Below are 22,961 nucleotides of genomic sequence, written 5' to 3'. Positions count from 1 at the left end.
GAATGAATAATATTGTATAGAAAAGAGAAAATTTTACCCTCTAGAAACATTTTACTTCATAATTTTTACTATTATTACTATTATTTAACTATTATAGGAGTTTGGTTATTAAACCAATGCAGAGATAAACAAATGCAGTGTGAAATCATCTTTTCTCTAAGTAGGCATATGGAAAGCTTCTACTTTGCTAGTGGTCTTGTGTGCTCTCTAGTAGCAATGCCCATGAATCCCTGCACCTAGTTGCAAGCCTCTCTGAACCTTGTATAGTTCATAGCTGAATTCAGAGTATGGCCTTTCTCAGGAGTAGGGGAAGATAATTGTTGGTCTGAACCCTGATCAGGGGCTTCGCTGTCTCATAGAGCTGAAGCCTTATGGTGCAGCTTGTTTAAGCTCTCCAGGAGCTGGCCTCCAAGGCCTGCTTTGCAAATCCATCCCGTATTGCCCTGGCCAGTACAGTGGCTGGAAGCCGTACGACATTCCCTCCTGCTGTAAAGTAACATCAGTTCAGCTGATGCAGTGACAGCACCAGGGAGGAATTTTCTGCTGCAAGTACTGAGCGCAGACAAAGAGGCTGCTTAATTTTCTCTTTGTGCAACCCAAATCCTGTGGGGCTCATGCACGTCTGTGTACTTTCTGCACTGACAAGGGAGCGTGCGTTGTGGGGACGGAGCATGTTGTGTCTTGCTCACTGTGCTGATGAGACTGTGAGAGACCCGCCAGAAGTGAAAATAGGTCTCGACTTAATTATATGTTTTGTTAATTGTCTCTCTGCTGCCTGTTTCTCGCTGGTGCTGCAGGCGGAGAGCGCGGGCCGCCTCTCCAGCAAGTCTCTCTGTCCCAGCTTCTCCTGGGCTCCATTCCTCGCCGCTCCGGCTACCCCCAGGAGGGAAGCCGACCCGCCACTCTCCCAGTTGAGGCGCGTTGTAACTCTCCTCTGCCTTTTCAGTTCAGTGTTTGCACCCCTTGCATGAGCAGCAACGAGGCACCTCTCCCTGCAGAGCCCGAAGTCCCAGCGAGGTACCGCAGAGGAGGGCGGTAGACGTGGGAAGCGTTGGCAGCCGCCGGTCGCTCTGCTCTGCCCCGGCACCGCCTGGGGAGGAGGGGAGAGCCCTCCGCTGCCCCCGATGGTCACCCGCCGCGGGGGTCTGGGTCGCACCTCAGCCCGTTCCCCCTCGGTGCGGGTCCCGGCGGACGACCTGCCCTGTCCTGTCCGCAGCCCTGCCCGCCCGGCCAAAGTCTGGTCTGGTCTGGTCTGGTCTTCGTGCTCGGCGCTGTACGGGCCGGCCCAGCACCCCGCCGCCCGCACTTGCTGCAGCCCGACTGTTCGGCAGAGATGCCGCCGCCGCCCCCTCTTCCTCCCCCTCCCCTGCTTCTGGCTGCCGGGGGGAAGGTCTTAAAACGCATTCATTCCGTACGTGCATGCCGTTAACCCCTTACTGCCCCTCCAGCTGCCCCCCCGCAGCCCCGCGTGTTCCGCGGCCGCCTCGCGCGGCCGGCTCCGCCACCCTCCTGCTGTAAAACAGATTGATTTCCACGGGTGGGGACGGCGCCGGCACGGGGCTGGTGTCACCCAGACGCCCTGCCCGCCCCGAGCAGCCTGCGCGGCCGCCTCCTCCGCTCCCCGGGCTCCGGCTTGCTGCCCTTTTTTTTTTTTTTTTCCTCCTTCTTCCCAGGAGTAGCAGCGAAACGTCCCGTCCTGCCTATTTGGAAATGGGAACAAATTGCTCCCCCGCCTTACCTCGCCCATCGCATCCCATATATAGTCATATCTACGGTCAAATGGCAGGCAGCAGCGAATGGGAGCGCTGAGCCTCCGAAAAAAGCCGGGGGGGAGTGAGAGAGGGAAAGGGGTAGGGACGAACGGAGGAGGGAGGAAAAAAAAAAAAAAGCCCTTTCCAAAAAAGTATTGGATGTCTTGAGGAATGCAGTCAGCCCCCTGGGAACGTACATATCTGTGAGGCGCTCCCTGCCCGCCGCTTGCACTCCGCCGGCGCCCCGTCCCGCACGGATCAGCCCCGCCGCCCCGCAGCTCCCCGCCGCTCCGCGCCGCTCCCTCGCGGGCCGCGGCTGCTCTCGGACTCGGGGCTGTCCCGCAGCTTTTCAAGTTTTGCTTTCGGGTGCAATTCGCGCGGGGACGCGCCCTAGCCCACCGCCGCCATGGATGCCATCAAGAAGAAGATGCAGATGCTGAAGCTGGACAAGGAGAATGCCTTGGACAGAGCCGAGCAAGCCGAAGCAGACAAGAAGGCAGCGGAGGAGAGAAGCAAGCAGGTCTGCACCGAGGGCCCGGGCGCGGCCAGCGCTGGGGCGCAAGTCTTTCCAGACGGCTCCTCTCTCTCTTTCCTTTTTTTTCCCAATGTACCTTGTTGTATTCCCCCTCCCTCTTCCCTCCCCCCCCACCCCCCTCCAGCAGAACTGGTTGAACTTTTCCTAAGGCAGAGCTTCACCCTGGCAGCCCCTGGCTGGAGCTTCCCGGGGGCCCGGCAGGAGGTCGTTCCCCCCCACCCCCAGCACCCCAGCTGGGGCGCGGGGCCCTGGGACAGCCGCATGGCCTCTGTGCCTTTGTTGTAGGGGCCCGGCTGGGAGAGGCTGCCTCGAACACCTGGTTAGCCATGGACGGACATGCTGTGATTTGGCAAAGGACATTTAAAGCTGTGTTCTCCCCCTCCAGCACCACCCAGCAGACTTGTCCGATTCCAGCTGCCCCCCCCCCCCCCCCCCCCCCGCTTCCAGATGTGTGTCCCATTTTTTCCCTGGCCTTCTCCACTCCCTCTCCTTTACACCTAGGGCTTTATTTGTTTGGGAGAGGGGGGCACATTGGTTGCATGTTTCTGGGAGATCCTGAAGGAGGAGGGAGGAAGGGAGAGGGATTTAAAAATTAATTTCCCACTTTTCTAAGCCTAGGGAGAAACATATTTGTGCGTTGTATTTCCTCTTGTGCACCTAGTTAGAGGATGACATTGTGCAATTGGAAAAGCAATTGCATGTGACGGAGGATGCAAGGGACCAAGTGCTGGAAGAGCTACACAAGTCTGAGGATAGCCTCCTCTCCGCAGAGGAGAATGCTGCCAAGGTATCGTGCCCTTGTCGCAAGCAAAGAGAATCTAACTGTCTCTCCTTCTCTTTCTCTCTGTCCGTCTGTCCTTTTCTGTCTCTTCTGCACTCGCACTTCTCCCTTTGCACGATCACGTTGCCTGCTGCACCTTTTCCTGCCCGCCCTCCCCTCTCCACCACTTTCCACCCGTATCACAGCTGGAGGACGAGCTGGTGGCTCTACAAAAGAAGCTGAAGGGCACTGAGGATGAGCTGGACAAATACTCCGAGTCCCTTAAAGATGCACAGGAAAAGTTGGAACTGGCTGACAAAAAGGCCACAGATGTAAGTTACCCCCATCCCTTTCACCACCACCCCAGTACAGAACGACACACTCCCTCTGCACAGGACAGCCAGGACTCCTACCCAGCAGCCCTCCAAAGCTTTGCTGAGGGCAGGGTCCAGGCACCTCCTGGGTAGGGAGGTGGGAAACACAGCACTGCCTCCTTGCATGAGGTTTGCACACTATCAATCAGAGGCATTTGATTGGGTTTCTGCTCACTTGACACGTGCTTTTCCTGTGTACTTGCCGCTGTAGATGTGAAAGTAAAGAAAGGGTGGATTGTCCGTTGAGGTGATGGGGAAAAGGGCTTAAGCTGCAACACCACTATCTTGATAGTGAAGCAGAATCAGTTGATCAGAGAGTTATTAGCAAGTAGATCCAAGAGAGGGAGATCCAGAAGAGCAAGGGCTGCTAGTTCTGTCTTCAAGAGAGCTGTTCCTAGTCATGCATGCCTTAGAACAGCTGCTAGATACTAGTTTGGCTCACTTACTGGTCCCTGAGATAAAAGATCCTCTCCTAGTTTTTTTTTCCTGGAATTCACTGGAACTGTTTCACTTGTCAAAGAAAAGTTCAGTCTTGTGTAAGAGAAAATTGTCCGGAAGATGATACTTGCTAGGTTTGCAGTTCAGAGGACAGGGATCCTGGGAGCAAGCTGCGAGATATATATAGCTCAGCACTTTATATGGTAATAATGCAAGAGCTTGTGCCTCTCCCAGGCCCTCATCCCACCCACCTGTCTGCCCCTGACATGCATTTAACGTATTGCATGCATGGAACCATGCGAGTTTACTGTCTCTGCAGTTAAGGTCCAGATCTTTATGGCTGCTGCTGTACAATCCATTTCTCTCTGAGTAAATCTCAGGTCTGAATTACAGGATTAGGTGAAACCACAGTATTTCCAAAGTGATGACTGTCCTTTTCCTATAACTCAGCTTTAAAAATTAAGCTCAAAGCCATAATAAAAAGAGGAGTTGCCACAGATGAAGCAAGCAAAGTATTTCAAGGAGAGGAAGGATACTTTTAGAAGGGGAAATGTTACAAAAACCAACTTTGCATGACAGACAACATGCTTTTATCATATTTTACTTCTAAAATGAGCAAAGGATAAAAGAGGTTTAACTTCAGAATGGCAATTAAGTTGTATAGCTTTGAAAGAGAACTCAAGAACTTAACAAACATAAGCATGCATCGGAACGGGAGAGAGGGGTTCTGTGTATAATGTGGATCAGATGTCTGTCGTCTTCTGTGTATGGCTGCATAGATGAGAGGCAGCTCCCTAGCAGGACGTTTATTTAACTTGTTCAAAGGAACCGCGTATAGATCCAGGGGAGATATGCCTTATAAGGAAAAGTATGCAGACTATTTGGAAATAGCTCGCCTAGGATGAAGGCTGGAGAAATGCTACTAGATTCCCTTTTTGAAAGATCTTCCTAACCAATCCCAATGCTATTTCCCTTTGCTGGAAGACAGTGTTTGGAAGCTAGTTGGGGGCAATTTTATTTGCAGTCATCCCTCAGGCAGAGGGTAGGCAAGTGTCTGGCTTGTTTTCATCAAGGTAAATGCTGTATTTAATAGTATGCATGGAATATGTCTGATGTTTTAAGGATGTCTGTCTTCTTTTGGCGATGCAGAGTATCTTTGGGGCATTGCAGTTGACCCAGTATTTGCCCTACTAGTTTGGATAGTTCCAAGCCTTAGGAGAAAGACACGGGCAGGGGCGGGAGCGCCGGCTCCCTGGGCTGGACTCGCCTTACACAGGGGGATGAGGAAACCTCACCTCGCCGGTATTACTCACCTCGCAAAAGCGGGCACATCCCCTGAGCCCTGGAGCCACCTCACCTGGGAGGGGGCAGCCGGAGCTCCCTCTCCCCTCCCCGCTCTCAGGAGCTAGGCCAGGCGCAGCAGCAGCTGCCGGGGCGGGTGGCTCGGTGTCCGTTCACTACGCTCCTACTGGGGCGGTTTAGGGGGGAAGGCGGGTCCCGGCCCCGGCCCGCGGGAGTCCGCGCGCGCTGCGCCGCCAGGGGGCGCTGCCGCCCCAGGGCGCCCACCTGGCGACGGCCGCCGGTCCCCACGGCCCGGCCCCGCCCGGCCCGGCCCCGCCGCAGAGCCCTCTCCTGGCTGGGGACGGCCGGCCTCTCCCCGGGGCCTGCCTCCGCGCCCGCCCCGGCGGTGCGCCGCGCCGCTCCTAGCTCGGTGCCGGCAGCCCCGCCCCGGTGCGCGGTGCGTTGCGGCGCGGGGGGACTTCCGGGGCTGGGGCGGGCGGAGGGAGGCAGTGCAGCCCGGGCGAGGCGCGGGTATGGCGGCGATGAGCTCGCTGGAGGCCGTGCGGAGGAAGATCCGGAGCCTGCAGGAGCAGGCGGATGCCGCCGAGGAGCGCGCAGGCCAGCTGCAGCGGGAGGTGGACCAGGAGCGGAGCCTGCGGGAGGAGGTAGGGCCGCTCGCTCGGCTCGGCCGGGCCCGGCCCGGCCCGGCCCAGCTCGGCTCGGGGGCCGCAGCCCGGTGGGAGCGGGCGGGAGCGCCGGACGTGGGCCCCGGGGCGCGGCCGACCCCCGCCGCTCTCCGGCCGGCGGCCAGGCGGCTGCTTCCTCCGCCGCCGTCTCCGACAAAATGGTTACCTGCCGGCGGCGGCGGCGCCGCCCGCCCCGCGCCGCGGGTGGAGGCCGCTGTTCCCGGCGGGCAGGCCCAGGGCCGCAGGTGAAGAGTGGGTCACAGCGGCCTGCGCCCGGGGGTGCTGTCCTCTCCGCTCGGTAACCCGAGTGGTGCGTGGGGCCGGCGAAGCTGCGGTGCGTTAGGGAGACAGCACTAGGTCTGCTGGCCAACAGCAAAACGCTGAGCTGCAATGAGGTTGAATTTGGACGCGATGTTTGAGATTTGTATTAGGTGCTTTGTATTAGGTTCTGAGCGAGATTTTATGATTTTTTTTTTTTTTTTTTGCAAGTGCTAGTTGCTTATCCCATCCAAATGAGTTCAGCTGTGGGAAGTCAGCATGGTGACTGTTAAAAAGATTATCTACTTGGGACTGAACCTGGGATGGCCATGTCTGAGTACTTACCCACAGTACCCAAAAACACCACAACAATGTGATCATACAGCCTCTGTCACTATACATCTGTAGTATGTTTAGCTTGTCAAAACCCCTAGCTAAGATGGGAAAGGAACAGTAGGCAGAGACAAGATCAGGTGTGAGCAGCACAGACTCACGTAGCAGGGAGATGTAGTTACAGGTAGCATTTACGGCAAAATAGTGATAGCGCTGTTTTTTTCCTTGCCACTGACCTTGGGGAATTCTAGCAGCTGTAACTTAATGTTTCCTGCTATAAAATGTACAGCGTCCTTTGCAGCGGTTTTAGCGTCTTCAGTGGTTGCGTAAAAGTGACGCAAAAGAACAAATTCCTTATTCATGTAGTTTATTACAATAGAAAAAATGGTGATTATTGGATTTTCTTATAATATGGGGCTTTCTGCACATTCTGGCCAGCAAGTTCAAAGGAAGAGCCTTCCGATGACTTGCAGGTGATCTTCCCAAGGACCAAAATATGGCTCCTTATGCTTGTGTAACTACTGCATTCTTGCAAATCACTTCACATATCCAGTGAGGGATCATGTCACAGTCATTAACTTGTTTCATACGGGTTTCTGTCTTAAAAAAATACTGTACTTGTTTTCTAAGCTTTGTGCAGTAAAGGACACCAATTTTCCTACTTTCAGTGACATATTGTTCTAAACAACATATTAAGGGATTCCCATTAAAATGGGAAGCTTTGTTGTTACCTTTTGTGGCAGAAGGAATAGCACTGGAGGAGTGATTACAGCTTGCTGGTGGAGTCTTCCCGCTGGAGCTCAGCCACATTGCTATAGGGCTTAGGATCCTAAAGGTTAGTGTTTGTGCCTTCCCTGGAGTTGGTTTATGGGGATGATGTGGAATTCTGCTGAGCACATTTACATGGTATTTAGGTTTTTGTTTGGAGGGGTCAGTGCTGGTTTTTTTTTTGTTGTTGCAGCTGTATTTCTGCATGCTTGAGGAGAGAGGCTTTGAGAACGTTGCAGCAAGCAAGCTGAGGTGTGAATCTGACCCTTCCCTTAGTGTAATGCCTTACATGTATGGCATGTGATCAGCTAGGATTGCTTTGGTTTTTTTTTTCTTCTTCCTGTGCAAGGTACAGATACACGAACAATGAAAAAGCACAAGCTGTGGCCAAAACATATCACAGCTTACAGCTTTTGATTGTTAAACCAGATTTTTAAAAGTTTCAAGACTGTGACTAGCAGCCATTGCCTTAAAAAAGAGTCTCTTCTGTTTTCAGTGCATGCATCTCAAGGGTCTGTTGGTAATCACATTTTCAGAATGTATTTTTCTTCCTTCTTCTGCAAAATAGAATCTCTCTTACAGCAGTAATAATTAACACCCAATGGTAACTTATCCATGTCATTGCTCATTGTAAAAATATGTGGTGTATAAGTGCTGTGGCAAAAACGCAGAAGGTTGTGTTCGTCTGTTAGCTGTGGGAGTGCCCCTTAATGTCACTAGGGTTTTTTCCTTCCTTACCATATAAGGAGAGAAGTCCTGCTCTGCCGTAGAATAACTTGGGCCATATAAGGCTGGTTGGTAAACCCTTATTGAGTTACTGGAGCAGGAAGTAAAAGCTTGAACTTTAGTCACCCTGTGTTTTCTAGGCATATTGTGTGCTCTTATCACGATGAGGAGTCTTGACATGATAATGATTAACTTGTAACATTACAAATTTCCCAAGGGTAACATTTATGAAAGGTGGTTTTCTTTCTCAAATCAGAATGATCAACTTCTTACTCTTTAAAGCCAGAAATCTGAAAATACAGGTTTGGAGTACTACTGCTTGATTATGTAGCTAAAGATTTTATATGTGGGTTAATGTGGATCTCTAAGGATGAAGTCTCTTCTTCTCCTGGTACCACATGTTCGCTGCCAATACTCGTTAATGTTCAAATATATATTTGTTTCCCTGTTTGTGTGTTACATCCAGTCATTCTAGTGGGGCAATGTTATTGTTACATGAAAGGTTGTTTTACTCATCTGGTGTGTAAGTTATTCTTACTTGTGTTATGTACAACAAAATTTTAGCTGTGGCCAACTGTATCCAGCTGCCCCTGGTTAGTAAAAGCAACAAATAACAGTTCCTTAAATTTTTAATTAAAGAAAAAGTACCCAACTGGTACTTTTGGTATATACTTTTGATAGGGGGTTGGTTTCCCGGTTCCCCCCACCCCTGACATCGTAGGAAATTCAATGTGTACTTCCTCATGTATAACAAGATCGTTTTCAGTACTAATTAAGAGTAACTGTTATTCTTGGAAGCAATGAACTGTTTAGAATAGTGACCTTTTTATGTATATTTTGTGCTTAATATCTTTTTGAAAGAAATAAAGTTTAATAATGAGGTTACTATGAGAAGGCTGTTATGGAACTTACTCTGCAACTTAAGCAAGCGTAGGTTTGAGAATGTCAGAAGTAAAAGCTTGTAATGATAAGAGGCAGATGAGTTGCAACTGTTACACAGAAGATTAAGTGAACAGGTAATGCAAGAGAGGCAAATCTCGGGGAAGTTTGAGGATGACGGAGGGGGGAAGATATTTTAAGCGATCGTTGTCTGTACTAGGGCCCTTCTGACAGGTAGCCTCTGCTGGTGCCTTCTTTGTCAGTTCTTGCATAGCTTGTCTGTAAACAGAACTTGTGAGTATTCAGATGTTTCTTAAACGTTCTCATGCTCTCTCTGTGTCAGCTGTCTTATTGCAAATGCTGATCTAGGTGTAGTTTTTGCATGTTTATGCTGAACCCTTCTTATGGAACTCAAAGAAATACTGGGACAAGTCTTATCAAAATGTGGCGAAAGGTCATAAAGAAATGATTTGGGATAATGGAAGAATTGGGTAATTAGTCTGTGTTGATTTGATTAAAAAAAAGGGGGGGGGAGAGACTATAATTGGTTAATGTCCGCAAATACAATAACAGAAAATATTTGGGGAATGATGCGTAATTCTTCCAGGGCAGTTCTTTCTAGTACAAATTGTGCAGTCCTTAATGTGCTTCATTTAAAGGAAGCATTAATCACTTTCCTCTGTAAGCAATAACTTCACAATTCAATGAGGGCATGTACATCTCTGTGTATGGGCTTTTTAGCGGATGAAGTCAGAAATTACTGAAGTGCTGTTAAATGGCACTAGCAGGTATGCACGATAATCCTTTACAAGAGTTCATGCGTGCCTTATTATGAGTTAATTTCTGTTCTTCCTGTGCTTAGGCTGAGAGCGAAGTAGCTTCTCTGAACAGACGCATCCAGCTGGTTGAAGAAGAGTTGGATCGGGCTCAGGAGCGCTTGGCTACTGCTCTGCAGAAGCTGGAGGAGGCAGAGAAGGCCGCAGATGAGAGTGAAAGGTGGGTGGGGCCACTCTCGAATGGATCATTACCCTTATGACAAAGATGATAATTGCCAGGGTGTGGGTTAGGGAAATAAATTAAGCCACTCCTATGTCTCTGAACACGTGTAATCCACTCTTTCTTTGCCTACATGGACTTCAGTTACAGCTGGTCTGTGGGGATGTCCAAAATGTGTAGGCTTGAATTCTTTTTCATGTCTCAGTTCTAAAGATAAGGTTTAAGTAGGGTAGGGCTTTTGATGTAGCATGCCACATCCTAGGAAAACTGCTTGGCCCAGCGCAGACTTCTCTATTTGGATTACAACTTTTTGAGGGTGATGTGTACTCTTGTGCTGTCAGATGATTCTTGATTTCACTGTGGGTAGAAAATCTCACCTGGAGAATAGCAAAGTGCTGGAAGAGGCTTTGATTCTCCAGTTGGTGAGATTGGTACATGAAGGTGAGCAAAGGAGAGAGAGCAGGATAATTCCTTTAGATTTAGGCTGTGGTTTTCGCAAGTACTTAATATAAGTTAGGAGCTCAAGATTTGTGGCTTTGGAAGATTTTCTCTTTTACTTCTACAAATTGTATTTTATATCTGTGATAATACCTTTTATTAGGAAAAAATGCAATGTATTCTGCATATGTATTTCTGCCTCACTGATGATGCAGCCTGTTGAAAAGTGCCTGAGACTCACAGTGCATCGTGAAATAGTTAAGAGAATTTGGGTCAAACATGCATGGAAGGGGCAATACACAATGTTTCCTGTTATGAAGGAGTTAAATTTTGCTTATGCAGAGCACAGAGAGCTTCAGTGCTCTAGGGCTCTGACATGGCAAAACTCATGGGAATCTGTTCGGCCCGTAAACATAATGCCTGTCAGTCCTGCAAGGGTTGTAATGTGCTGTTTCACAATGAGTGTAAAAGCACAGATGTCTTTAGTCATCTTATTTGGTCTTTAGAAGCAAGACCCTTTATTTACCTTTCCATAAGATCGGTTTTCCTTCAACTTAAAATGAAAAAGAATAGTGCAGCTGAACTGTGATAAGAGCTAAACAAGTTAAATTTTCTTTCTTCCTAAGACATTCTTCTTTTCTTTGAACTTCTGAAGTGTGAATACACAGGACTAGATCTACGATGTGAAGAATCAAGTATCTGACATGCTTCGTTCACCTTAATACACCCGTCTGAAAGTTGCACTCCAGTAGCAGTAGAGCTGGAGATAAACTGGCAAGCCCTGAACCTTGCATTTCCTGTTTTTCACGTCTTTCAGAGGAATGAAGGTCATTGAAAATAGAGCCCAGAAGGATGAAGAGAAGATGGAAATCCAAGAGATCCAGCTTAAAGAAGCTAAGCACATTGCTGAAGAGGCTGACCGCAAGTATGAAGAGGTCAGTTCTTGAGTGCAGGTCATCTGTTTCTAAAGCCCTTTAGGCTATGCCTGTAATTCTTTGGGGTTTTTTCCCTTTGCCTTTTAAGTTCAAAAGATCACAAACACTGCCCTTCGCAGCTGTGGAAGGAAAAATGGGCACCCAAATACTTCAGGGGACAAGGTGGCAGGAGATCTGTGCTCAGATCTTTGCACTAAAATGGTTGCGAGTAATCCCTGGTCTCTTAGAGAGAAAAATATTTTTAAGTTGCCTTTGGGTAAATGAAGGAGAGGTCTTGAAAAATGTCGGATAACAAAGACTCAAATGAATAATGAAGATGTCACATAATCAAAACTCACATGTTGACCAAAAAATGGAAAGAGGACCAACTCCCTGCTTTGTACGTTCTAGAAACAGGTGACGTGTGCTGCAGCAACGTAGTATCCCTGACTGTCATCTTGACTTTTCTTGTAGGTGGCTCGTAAGCTTGTGATCATTGAGAGTGACCTGGAGCGGGCTGAGGAACGTGCTGAACTCTCAGAAAGGTAAGTGTCAAACTGCTCCAAGATGTGTGTGAGGTGCTACAAGACAACTGTAACAGCATGAAACATTGGCAGTACACTGTGTGTTCAGCTCAAAGCTATGTTTTGCTCATTTACTCTAATGGTTGAAATAAATGGTCGACGCCAAAGTAAATGTGTTCATATGTGTGTGCGCGTGTGTTTTGTCACTGCATGCTGTACCTGCACACTGATTTTGTGAATGGCTTTTGTGCATTTCATGTGTTCACTAACAGCCAAGTCCGACAGCTGGAAGAACAGTTAAGAATAATGGATCAAACCTTGAAAGCATTAATGGCTGCAGAGGATAAGGTACTGATACTAATAAACAGTTTTTAGGTTTAACTGCAACCGAAGTCTTTCAGCTTCCATAGCTGGTTAGCTCACTCAGTAGTAACAAATAAGTCCTCGCTATGCTCTTTACTCTCTTTGCATCTTGCTTTGGTGGTTTTCTTTGGTCTCTTTTTTGTTTATTTATTCATTTTTACCTTTAAAACTGATCTCTTGTGCAGCCAAAAAGAAGCTGAACTGTCTCATGTGTAAAGGCTATGTAAATATTTTTGTGTACACCAAGGGCTGTAGATAGTTTCTGCCTGGTCGTCGTCTTAATGTACACTTGAAATGGAATTTGGCATCGTAAAGAGTTGCTTTCAATCTGTGATGGATTCAGCTGCTTTTGAGGCCGTTCTTTTGCTCTGTAATTATTTTCATTTTTCTCTATCTTTTCCCCCTATTTTCTCCTGTTTCTTTTGCTTGACTGAATCTTCCATCCGCCCCTTTCCTGCCTTCCTTCCGAAATAACAGCAAATGTGCTGAGCTTGAAGAGGAGTTGAAAACTGTGACCAACAACCTGAAGTCACTGGAGGCTCAGGCTGAGAAGGTAGGCTAGAGACTTATGTGAGAAAGTGTCCCTTACGTTGTCATCTGGATTGGTCTGTGGGGTTTTCTTTACATGCTGATCACTTTGCACATTTCAGCAAGGCCATTGAACTTACTACTCAATTTTTATTTGGCTCTCATTGGAACCTAGCATTCCTTCTAATTCCAAATAGGTCAGTACTATTTGACCACACGTTCTGTTAAGTAGTCTGACAGGATCAAATATTATTTATGGAATGTCCCTCAAAGTGGCACTTGTGTGCTACCATGAAATTTCTCCAAATGCCGCTCCTCTTTAAAACTGTAGTACTCATTTCTACTCGAAGTTCCTACCATATAGCACTGCAATATAACTCAAGGGAAGTTTGGCTCTTGTAATAAACTGTGGATGAAGTGGAACTAGTTTAGTTATACCCACATTTCTTGTATACAGTTGATCTATTAGAAGAGAGTCTCAAATGTGGTATTTTTTGGTATATATAGAATACCTGGTCTAATATCAATGATCCTCTTTCTAATTACAGTACTCGCAGAAAGAAGACAAATATGAAGAGGAGATTAAAGTCCTGACTGACAAACTGAAGGAGGTAAAATTAGAGCTGTTCTTTATAACGGATCTTCCAATGCAACTTTGATTCTTTTAATATAAACACTACTTTGATGCTTTAAGGATGAACACGTCATTTTGGAGACGGTTTAGTGTTAAATGTTTCTCCTAAAAATTAGTATCACCTTATTATTTGCTTCCTCTCATTATACTTTTTTCCTCATTTGAATTGTTGCTCCTCCATTCGTAAGTACAATGTGTGCATTTCCTAAAGTAGTCTGTATTTGTTTCGACTTCAGGCTGAGACCCGTGCTGAATTTGCTGAGAGGTCAGTAACCAAGCTGGAGAAGAGCATTGATGACCTAGAAGGTATGGGGTTTTGTTTTTTTCACTTACTATAGAAATACAGATCTTTTATTCTCCTGTTGTTTGTTTTTGGTTTTTTTTTTTCAGTACCCAATTCTACTCGCCTAACTTGTCCTGCATATATAAATGGGTCTGCCTAAAGAGTAAAATAGGCAAAACGTTTTCCAATTGAAATGTATTGATAACTTAAATGCTTCAGGCGAACAGTGTTTTGCTCTTGCCTGTTCCTTTTTCTCTCATGTTCTCAAGACTCCTTTCATTTTTTTGCTTTATACTCTTCCTACTTGGAGGTATATAAATTTATAGGGTAAATGATTAGATGATAAGTATCATTATTATTATTATTATCTTACTAAAAAGCTGATGAAGAGCTGTGTTATGTTTGTAATAATTAGGAATGTAGCAAGCTAACCTGATTTATTACTGCGATAAGCATGGGTCAGGATAGGCATTTTGTGACATAGACCAGTTGCTGTTTATCAGTAAGGCTAATGGATTGTATACATAATCAGAAGGACAGCTTATTTAACTTCAGAGAGTTTGTTTTAAGGTTTTGATAGATCTTTCAGAACTGCAGTAGAATAGTAGAACGTGCTTTCTCCCTCCGGAGAAAATAATTCAATAGTGCTTTGTAATTAGAAGTTACATAGAGTTTACTATTTAGACGCATTACACTAAGTCTAGGATTTTAAGGCGCTTGATTGGTTGGCATAGCAAGCTAACTTCTGCATAAAGGGTATGAAATACCTAGGTAGCTGCTGAAAACTTTTGATCACTGACTCAGGAAGGAAGCAGAGTAGATAGATAAGTGTTTAGAAGGAACAGAAACTGCTGTAAGAAACTGAGTTTACGACATCACACAAACCAGAGTGGCTTTAAAAAAAAAAAAAAAGTGTTAGAAAATAAATGGTAACATCCTTCTTGAGCCCCATTTCTGGATCTTTTCTGCCTAGCTCCTGTGTGCCCTCCTAATGTGTGTTAAAACAAAAATCCAGGGCAGCAAAACATGGATTTTGCTACCCTTGTACACTTTCTTTCCTTCATTTTCTCTATATCACAGGTTGCCCCGCTGGCAGTGCAGTTAATGAACTTGTTGCATAAAACTATTCACTGTTGATTTTCTTTTTTTATTATTCTCCAATTTTGAAAGTTTTGTTTTGTTTTGTCTGTCGCAACACCTCTTTCTGTGCACTCTTCCCATTTCCTATGGCTTCTGGATGGTATCCCATGCCACCACCTTCACCTTCCATCCCGTGATCACACTCCATTTCCTTGCACACCTCTGCCTTGCCTTGGGGGAATGTTAGATGAGTTATATGCTCAGAAACTGAAGTACAAAGCCATCAGTGAGGAGCTGGACCACGCTCTCAACGATATGACTTCCATGTAAATGTCTTCCCAGCTTGTGCCTGCACCTGCTTCCCTGCCCTCATTGATTGCGCGGTTCCGGCCTTGTGAAATTATACTCCCTCTGTAGTGGGAGACGCATTCCTTTAGCGAGACTAGGTGTACAAAATACCATGAACAATTTCTTTACCGTGGCAGAGTGTGGGTGAGTGTTGTGCCTAGCCTGGTAAATACTCATGGTGATTTTGTAAGCTGCGTAATAAGCTTCTGTTTACTCTTTCATTCTCTATCTGCAATCCTTGTGTCTTGTGGTTGCCCTTGGTTTGTAGCTCTGTGTTTATCCTTTCAGTTCACCTCTGTTCAAGCATTGTCTACCAGGCACATCATGTTCAGTTTACCAAAGAAAATTGCCTTGGTTTGTGTTGCATTCAGAGTGTATTCTTCTGCTGTCACAGTTTTTCTCTGGCAAAGTTCCTGTAAAACTTTCAAAGCAATTTAGATTTAGCTGTATTCTCTATTAATGACAGTGGAAAGTGTTTATCTAAATTCCCTTAACTGCTCTGAAAATTTCAGCTGTTATCACTAAATTACAAGTGTGGAAATTGATTTAAAATACTTTGTTATTTAAACGCATAAAAGTGACAATTGAATTGTAGGTTGCTTCTGCGTATTTTGTGGAGGGTAGTAGTAATTTAATTTGCATATATCAAAAATGTAGTAGTATCAACTTTAGTCATAAAGAGAAAACTAAAGAGTGTATAAGGTGGCAGGAAAGCAGGAGAGTGATCAGTTGTAAGGTGTGACTAGTCCGTGCAGTGTTTGATAGGAACTGACTCTTCTTCCATCAACTTAAAACTCTGAACAGAGGTCAGCTGTGCTAAATCCACCTTCCCATGCTCATACCTTTCACTTGCATGTACCCTCTACAGTTGGCATGGGAAAGAGGAAGAGTTGTGGCTCTCAAGTGCTTGTGAGGTGTGATGTTTAGTCCTGGCATTTCTTTTTGAAAGCTAGCATGCTTCCAGAAAAGCGTAAGCTTTGCTCAGAGCTTGAAATGTATTTTGCATGCACCCATATTAATTGTTTTCTTTTTTTCCGTCCCTACATCTGTTCATTACTTCCCTCCCTCGCCCAAGTCTTTAGTAAGGCCGTTAGATCTAATGTTGTTTCTTTGTATGCTTTGATTTTTGTTTGTTTGTTTGTTTGTTTATTTATTTATTTAACTTATTCCCCCCAGCCCCCAACATATGCTTTTGCTCAGTGGCTTGTCAAGCAAATGGTTTCTTTTTTCCTCCTCTGTGTACAGAGGTTACAGTATTTCTTCAATCTGAGATATTTCTAAATGGAAAGCAGACTTTAAAATATACTCTACTGGTACATGAGGACGTTACTGTAGCATTCCAGTCCCAGCATGGTGTGGTGTTTCTCTAGCAGTCGCCCTGGCATGCTGGGCTCTGCTATGCTGTTGCTGCTTTTTTGGAAGTCTTTACTGCACCTTTTTTATTTCCTACCTTATCTCACTTTTTCTTTTCATGCAGATAACTTTCTTTGCTTCACTTCTCCAAAGACATCTTCATCGGGTTGGATAAAACATCTTTCCAAGCTTTGGATGTTTCATGGGTTCATTGTCCTGTCTTCTAGCTTAGTTGACTCTATTTCTCTAGCACCTGTCTCAGAACATGCTCTGTTTGTGCTCTGCTGTACAGAAACTCTACATCTTTCAATGTAAAATAAACATCCCAGCTGTATCCCTTTTGCTATTCCCTTGCCTTTTATTTATTTAAATAACTATTTCAGTTATTAATAAAAACTGCTTCTTTTGCCATTAGGGATTTAAATATTTTTTGTGTTTCCATTTTTTCCTGCACTTTTGCCTGAATGTTGACAATGCAAAGCCAGTGATAACAGTCTATGGGATGAGAGTACTACTCTTGGTATTTTGAGGTCAAAACTGACCAGTTACAATCTTAGTCTTTCTCAAAATCTGATGCAGATAAAATTACAAATAGATGTGATGGGAACTTTTTCAGTTGTTATTGTTAGGCCAAAATCTGCAAGGACACTGCTTCTTTGGGGTCACTTGGTCGTGGGAGCATGGCTGAGAGAGCAGTTAAGTCCTTGACACCAGATTTTTCACTTTTAAAGTCTGAAATTTTCCCTAGCTTGATGCTGAAGACTTCCTGTCTTTATATAAATGTGTTTGTTCATTAACCCAAGTATTTGAGACAGATTTAAAGGGGCAATATCAAAAACTTTGAATTCTTTTTTTTCACCCAAAAATAGTCCTTTAAATGTCTTGCAAAAAAGTTTTCCCCTCTTTCACACCTCAGTTACTCAGTAAAGAGTAAGCAAAAGCTTGCTCTTTTTTTGTTGGTTTTTTTTTTTGGTTGCTTTTTTGTTGTTGTTTTGTTTTGTTTTTTAAACAATATACTTCTCTTGAGTGGCATGATAGGATTGGAAGTTCAGCAGGGAGATTTCAGTAGCTTTCCACTCTCCCACTTCGCTCAGACTTGTGCGTTTGAATTGCAGACTCATGAGAAATGTTTCAGAACTGGAGTGGGAAAACTCATCATTACACTAATAATGAAATGGTTCTGCTGCAAAGTGGAACATACAGATTTCAGATTTGAAAGCCTTTGGCTTTCAGCTGATTTGGCAGTGCCTGATTAAGGATGAGGCATTAAATACTGACACCTTGCTTTATTGTACTGTTATTTGCAACTAGAGAGTTTATTGCATTATTTTAACTTAATTTTCTTCACAATGAAAGAAGTTATTTTCCAGTTCACATTAAACTGAATCCAGTTTAAACTGGATTGATTTCTGATTATGCCTGTCAGTGTATATATTGCTAAAGTTCCTAAGTCACCACAGCTAAATAAACTTACCATAGCATAGCTGAGTTTTAGTTTTTTAGCTTGTAGAATAATGTAAATGTGGCTTTCTTGTTCAACTTCAAGATTATTCAGCAGTGCAGTCTAGGCTAGATTTCCTCCCCTCCTCAAAACCTGTTTTCCCAATAAGGCTTGCAAATAGATGCATCGTCTTCTCCCCTGCCATCCTCAGATAACTGTCTCATCCCAGGTTTTTATCCCATGACACACGTCCTAATGTTACTGGATATGGGGAGAAGCCCAAGTACAGGATATGTATCAGCAGTCACAGGTAGTCCAGATAATAAGGTTCAATAACTTAACTATTCGTCAATTGATACACAGTAAGTGGGTTTACACACTGTGTGTATTGCAACTGAAAAGTAAAATATTTAGTGTGAAGGTTAACCAAATATAATGGGGTGACCATTTGTAAAAAGCTAACGTGGTTAACTTCACAAATGCAAGAGTTATGGGGAATGTGGTCAGCTGTCACTTGTCAACTGAGCCACAGTAACTTATGCTACAGCAACTCCAACCTGTAATCTATTGTGTGTTTTGGTTTACTGTGTCAGCAGTGTTGTTTTTCCCCTCAATTCTTTGCAATACTGTTTTTTCTTAAGAGAAGTAAAAAAGCAAAATCCAATGTAGGAACCTGGTAATTTTTAACCCGGTAATTTTTAACCCAGTAATTTTGAACATCAGTATTTAAATCTTCCCTTTTCCTTCAAACACGCATTATCAGCTCTCTGCACCGTAGGGTGATGAATTGCTGGACAAAGTACTGGAAATGGGCAATGTAATACAGATAGCCAGGTAGCTGCGTACAGAATTCCTAGCTGGCCCTGATGCACTGATCTTGACTCCACAGAGCTGTTATGGTTTCTCACTGCAGTGTATTTCAGCAGCCTTGTCACCACTGGACCTGAGCTGTGCATTATGTTGTACATGCCGCAGGGTCTGGCCATGTGTAGCTAGTCATGTACATGAGGCTTGTCGGCAGGAGTGCAAGGCTGGCTCTGACGTCTCGTTTGCCTGGGCTCTCTGCTGTGCTGAGGCTGAGCCTCACTGGGTCTGCACTGGAGCTTGAACTCTCTGCTTGGCCTAAGGGGGCTGCCTACAGAGCCAGCCCTTGGCTCTACCTCTGTGGTAAATCGCAACCTAGACAGACTGCCTGTGGGTAATCAAGGGCTGACTGTACACTCGGTAAATGCTTTCCATGCTTTACCTGGGGATTTTAGTCTCATTTGGGATGTTGAGAAATACTGTAAATCTCTGCCTCAGTTAAAGAGAGTTTTCTGTGATGAAGGTAAGCATCAAGTTCTTAGTTCAAATTATGTTGTCATGTTTGAATAACAACTAAATACACTTTGCCAAACAAAGTGAAAGTTTAGTTACTCTGAGGTTTCGATGTTTTTTCTACATATATGTGACATTATCCTGATAAGAGAGACAAGCCCCAGTTGTTACTGGTCCAGGATCAGTTCTGAAATGTGCCCAGGTTTTACTAGGCTGGCTGTTGGAGTTTGGGCTGGGGAGGAAGCTGTGAGGAGTTGCCACTCAGCACAGAAGCATGTCCTACAGACCAGCTCAGTGCACAGCTTTGCCACTGCTGTGTCCAGAGTCTGCAGGGGAAGAGGATTTCTGTGGAAGCTGTTAGGAAGCTTGTGGAAAAGAATCAGAAACAGTCATTTCCTGTAGGAGAATAATCTGGGATCAAGAGGTCAGGAGTGCAATTTGGATCTAGGCTATTGAGAAGAATACGGACAATTTGAGAAAACAAGACAGTTAAAAACGATCACAGAATGTTCTTTCACTCTGCAGGACAACTCTCATAAATACACTGTGACAACATAGCTGTGGCTGTTCTCTTTGACTGTGAACGTGAACTGTCCTTTCCGTTTGCTGTATTTGAGTAACACAGGTTTTCATGCTTCCATTTCATTTTCGCCAAATGTTTGGGTTTGTTTACTTATGAAGTACAACTGGACAGTTCAAAGGTATCGAAGTGTGTTGATACCGGTAACAGAAGTACATTTCCCTACGAAAACATTTCAGCTGTCAGATTCCCCAGGAAAGGAGTATGGGCTGAGTCAGACCTAGTGGTAGTTGGCTACCAGCATATCTCCTGTTACCCTTGTTGTGATGCAATTGCTTTCCCTCCACTGACAGATGAGGTTCCACCACATCTTAAATAGTTTACAAATTAAAATGACACTCATAAAACAAGTCTTCCGCACATTGTACATGAAGATTAAAGCAGGACTTGGTTCTTCTAGGAATATAGCTGCAGTTCTTCCATTTCTGTTCCCACTTACCTGTCTCACAGCTGTTCCCCACAACAGGAGTCTTGGCCAGTTCTTCATAGGTTATAATAGCTGTTCCTTGGAGTAGCTATTTAATTACTAGAGTTCTAGAAACAAAGGTAAAATGTTTCTCTGTATGTTACTTAACTGTCTGTGTGTGACCAGTTTCTTTATTAACTCTTACCTAACTGTTTTCTGTGTCTAATCTGTCTTCATTCTGCCTTTTTTTCCCTTCTAACCTGCTTGCTGCCTGTACAGACCAACTCTACCAGCAACTTGAGCAAAACAGTCGCCTAACTAATGAACTAAAGCTGGCATTGAATGAGGATTAAACTTTAGTGTGACTATACTGTTAACTTATTTAAAAACTGCTTATTGCAAATTTCCTTAAGAATGAATCAGTAAATGTAGAAGTAAGCAAGAAACCTAGAAATCGATTTTTTCAGGCTGTTGATTCTGTGATAAATTAATGGATGAAATTCTCAGTTTCTGTTGGAAAAATATGAAAATGCTTCCTGATGGGGCTTTTCATTATCTGTATGCACACCTACTTTGGAGGAGCAGTAAGCTCTTTGGCTATGCAGTAGCTCCTTTCCTCTTCAGTAAACAGCTACAGCATTTAGCTAACAGTATCCAAAAAGTTAACAGCCTGCCTTGTAGAGAGATACTCGGTTTACCTGACATCATGAATTGGCCCTGAGATTTTTACTAGAACATGGACAAGAGAAAAATATTCACCGGGATTCATATTTCTGTATTTCAAAACCAACATAAAGCATACTTATAGCTGTTTTGTTATCTGGAGACTTTAATGCATTAATTTTGTATTACTATGAATTGGGCTTGCATTTGACATAAAAAAAAACCCAAACCAAAAAAAAAAACCCAAAAAAAAACTAGGACCGGGAGCTCCATCTCAAAATACCTGGTCAGTTTAAAGGTATGCTTGCATTAATATGAAGTTACTATTACTGGATTCTGGTAGGATGCAGCTCTACAACATTGTGCTCATTTATTGTATCAAATAAATGTGTTAAATGACTGTCCTATAAAAGTGTGCATGCAACATAAAGCTACTAACTTCAATTTTATTGATTTTCTAGAAGAAATACATTTCTTAAAGGTCACTTCACTGAAGAAGAGATTGGTTGCAATTGCTTTGTTCTTTGCAAGTTCTGAATTACGTGCAACTTAAAGTACGGATCTGCAAAGAACTTAATTATTTTCTTTATTGCCCTACTTTGGGGGGGGGGGGGGGGGGGAACAGAACCATTCACTATCCCACATTCCTATAAGCAAAAAGCTTCCAGAACATGCAAGAATTGCGTCTCTGTTGGCAGAGCATTTTCTTAACAAATGCAGCTGTAAACAGTTAACTTGCATTACTTGCCGTTTGTTTTATTAATTTGGAATTCTCTCTAGTTGCATTGTCTGGGGACATCAGTATTTATGAGCATGCACATTTCTTAACTTTCTAAACCCTCCAGTAGAAATGATGATTGCATGTCCTCATGTTCTGAGAATCGGTGCTTCCAAAGAACTGCTATTCATGTTTTAATTTTCTAATCCCACAACAGAGAAAGTGGCGCATGCCAAAGAAGAAAACCTTAGTATGCATCAGATGCTGGATCAAACTTTACTGGAGTTAAACAACATGTGAAAACCTTCTTAGCAGCAACCACATTATTTGTTTTATTATTTTTACACCTGCTTGCCGTGAAACCCCATAAACATGTCTTTATTTTAGTTTCACCACATTCACAAGAACATCTGCTAAATTATCAGGCAGGGGTCAGGGAAACACCAAAATGGGCAAGCCATATGCGGGTTAAGCTATATTACATTATGGTTTAAATGTGCCATTTCCCAGCAAAAATGTTACCTACACTTTGTAGAGAGTTCAGCAATTCAGTATGCTTAGTCTTTTGAAGAATCCTGGCTGTGGCAGAACGTGTCCCACCTCAAGTGCCAACTACAATTTTTAACAAGAATGATTCATGTTCAAGAGAGATCAGGTGGAAATGGTGCTATTTTGAACAAAAGGTTCTACTGAAGTCTTGTTTGATATCAGACAAGTCAGGAGTTGTCCAGCACAGTAATTTATTTTTATCAGAATTCTATTGATCTGTGAGGATTTGGACTTTGTGCCTTCTAATTCAATAGAATGAAGGTATGTAAGCAACAGAGAAAAGTGAAGGCTTCTGGAGGTTTTAAATTGTTCTGCAACTCAATACAGAAGTGTAGGTCAGCATTTCACCTTGAGTATTCATTTGATTGTATTTTTCATGTTAAAATGAAAGATTCAATAAATTCAGGAGAAAAAATAAATTTGGAAGAGATTGTTTTAAAATGTATTTTATTTGTGTGGATTTGGGGGAGGGGGAGGAATTTATAAACCGATGTTCGCCTCACTTTCTTTCACACTTTCTTTGAGCAGTTTTAAAAGTATACCTGTATGTAAACATTGTATAATGATATGGAATAAAATGCACATTTTAGGACATTTTTTAAATTTTGCTCTCCTGTGATTTGTTTTTCATCACACTAGCTTTCTGTGTATCGCTGTGTAAAGTGTGCGCATGTGCATTGTCTCTCATTGGGATACACTGGTAACACACTGGCTTTCAGTCTCTTCTGTGCTGTTAGGCTAATGTATAAAAATGCAGTGGTTTGGACTGATGTGGATCTGCAGCTGCTAAGAGGGGTCCTTTGGTGGCCATATTGCAGGAACCTGTCACCATCACTTGATTGTATTCCCAGATGGGTGCAAAATGCAACTATCCCCTAATGGACAGAGCCTTCCAAAATTATTCATTGTTGACCATAACTGTTTTCAGCAAGATCATTGCAGAACTCCCATAGGTTTCTGTAGGAAATGAGCCCTAAAGGCCATGCTCTTGGAAACGCTGCCGTGTATTTGTATACCTTACCTGTCAATATGTGTTA

At 44.1% G+C, this 22,961-nt stretch overlaps 1 protein-coding gene across 25 annotated transcripts; it reads left to right on the top strand.

Annotated features, from left to right (window-relative positions):
* The first annotated feature begins 1,915 nt into the window (after positions 1-1,915).
* TPM1 (tropomyosin 1) lies at positions 1,916-22,503 on the top strand. 25 transcript variants are annotated; one of them, XR_014229179.1, is made up of 10 exons: positions 1,953-2,271; positions 2,948-3,073; positions 9,652-9,785; positions 11,041-11,158; positions 11,612-11,682; positions 11,934-12,009; positions 13,101-13,163; positions 13,423-13,492; positions 14,797-15,041; positions 16,375-16,584. XR_014229179.1 is itself a non-coding variant. In XM_082321569.1 (10 exons), the coding sequence occupies exons 1-10, from the start codon at positions 2,158-2,160 to the stop codon at positions 21,673-21,675; spliced, it is 981 nt and encodes a 326-aa protein (XP_082177695.1). In that variant the 5' UTR covers positions 1,959-2,157; the 3' UTR covers positions 21,676-22,503. The 25 variants fall into 25 exon arrangements, 19 of the variants coding, with proteins under 19 accessions (XP_082177697.1, XP_082177711.1, XP_082177698.1 ...); XM_082321569.1 differs by lacking the exons at positions 11,934-12,009; positions 14,797-15,041; positions 16,375-16,584 and adding exons at positions 3,253-3,378; positions 12,502-12,577; positions 21,593-22,503 and having other exon boundaries at positions 1,959-2,271; XR_014229180.1 differs by lacking the exon at positions 2,948-3,073 and adding an exon at positions 3,253-3,378 and having other exon boundaries at positions 1,964-2,271.
* Positions 22,504-22,961: the final 458 nt, after the last annotated feature.

This window comes from Platalea leucorodia (assembly GCF_965183815.1).
Source record: "Platalea leucorodia genome assembly, chromosome: 9".
NCBI classification, from domain to species: Eukaryota; Metazoa; Chordata; class Aves; order Pelecaniformes; family Threskiornithidae; genus Platalea; species Platalea leucorodia.
Note: the sequence above shows the minus strand (reverse complement) of the source record. Positions and strands in the feature narration are given on the sequence as shown.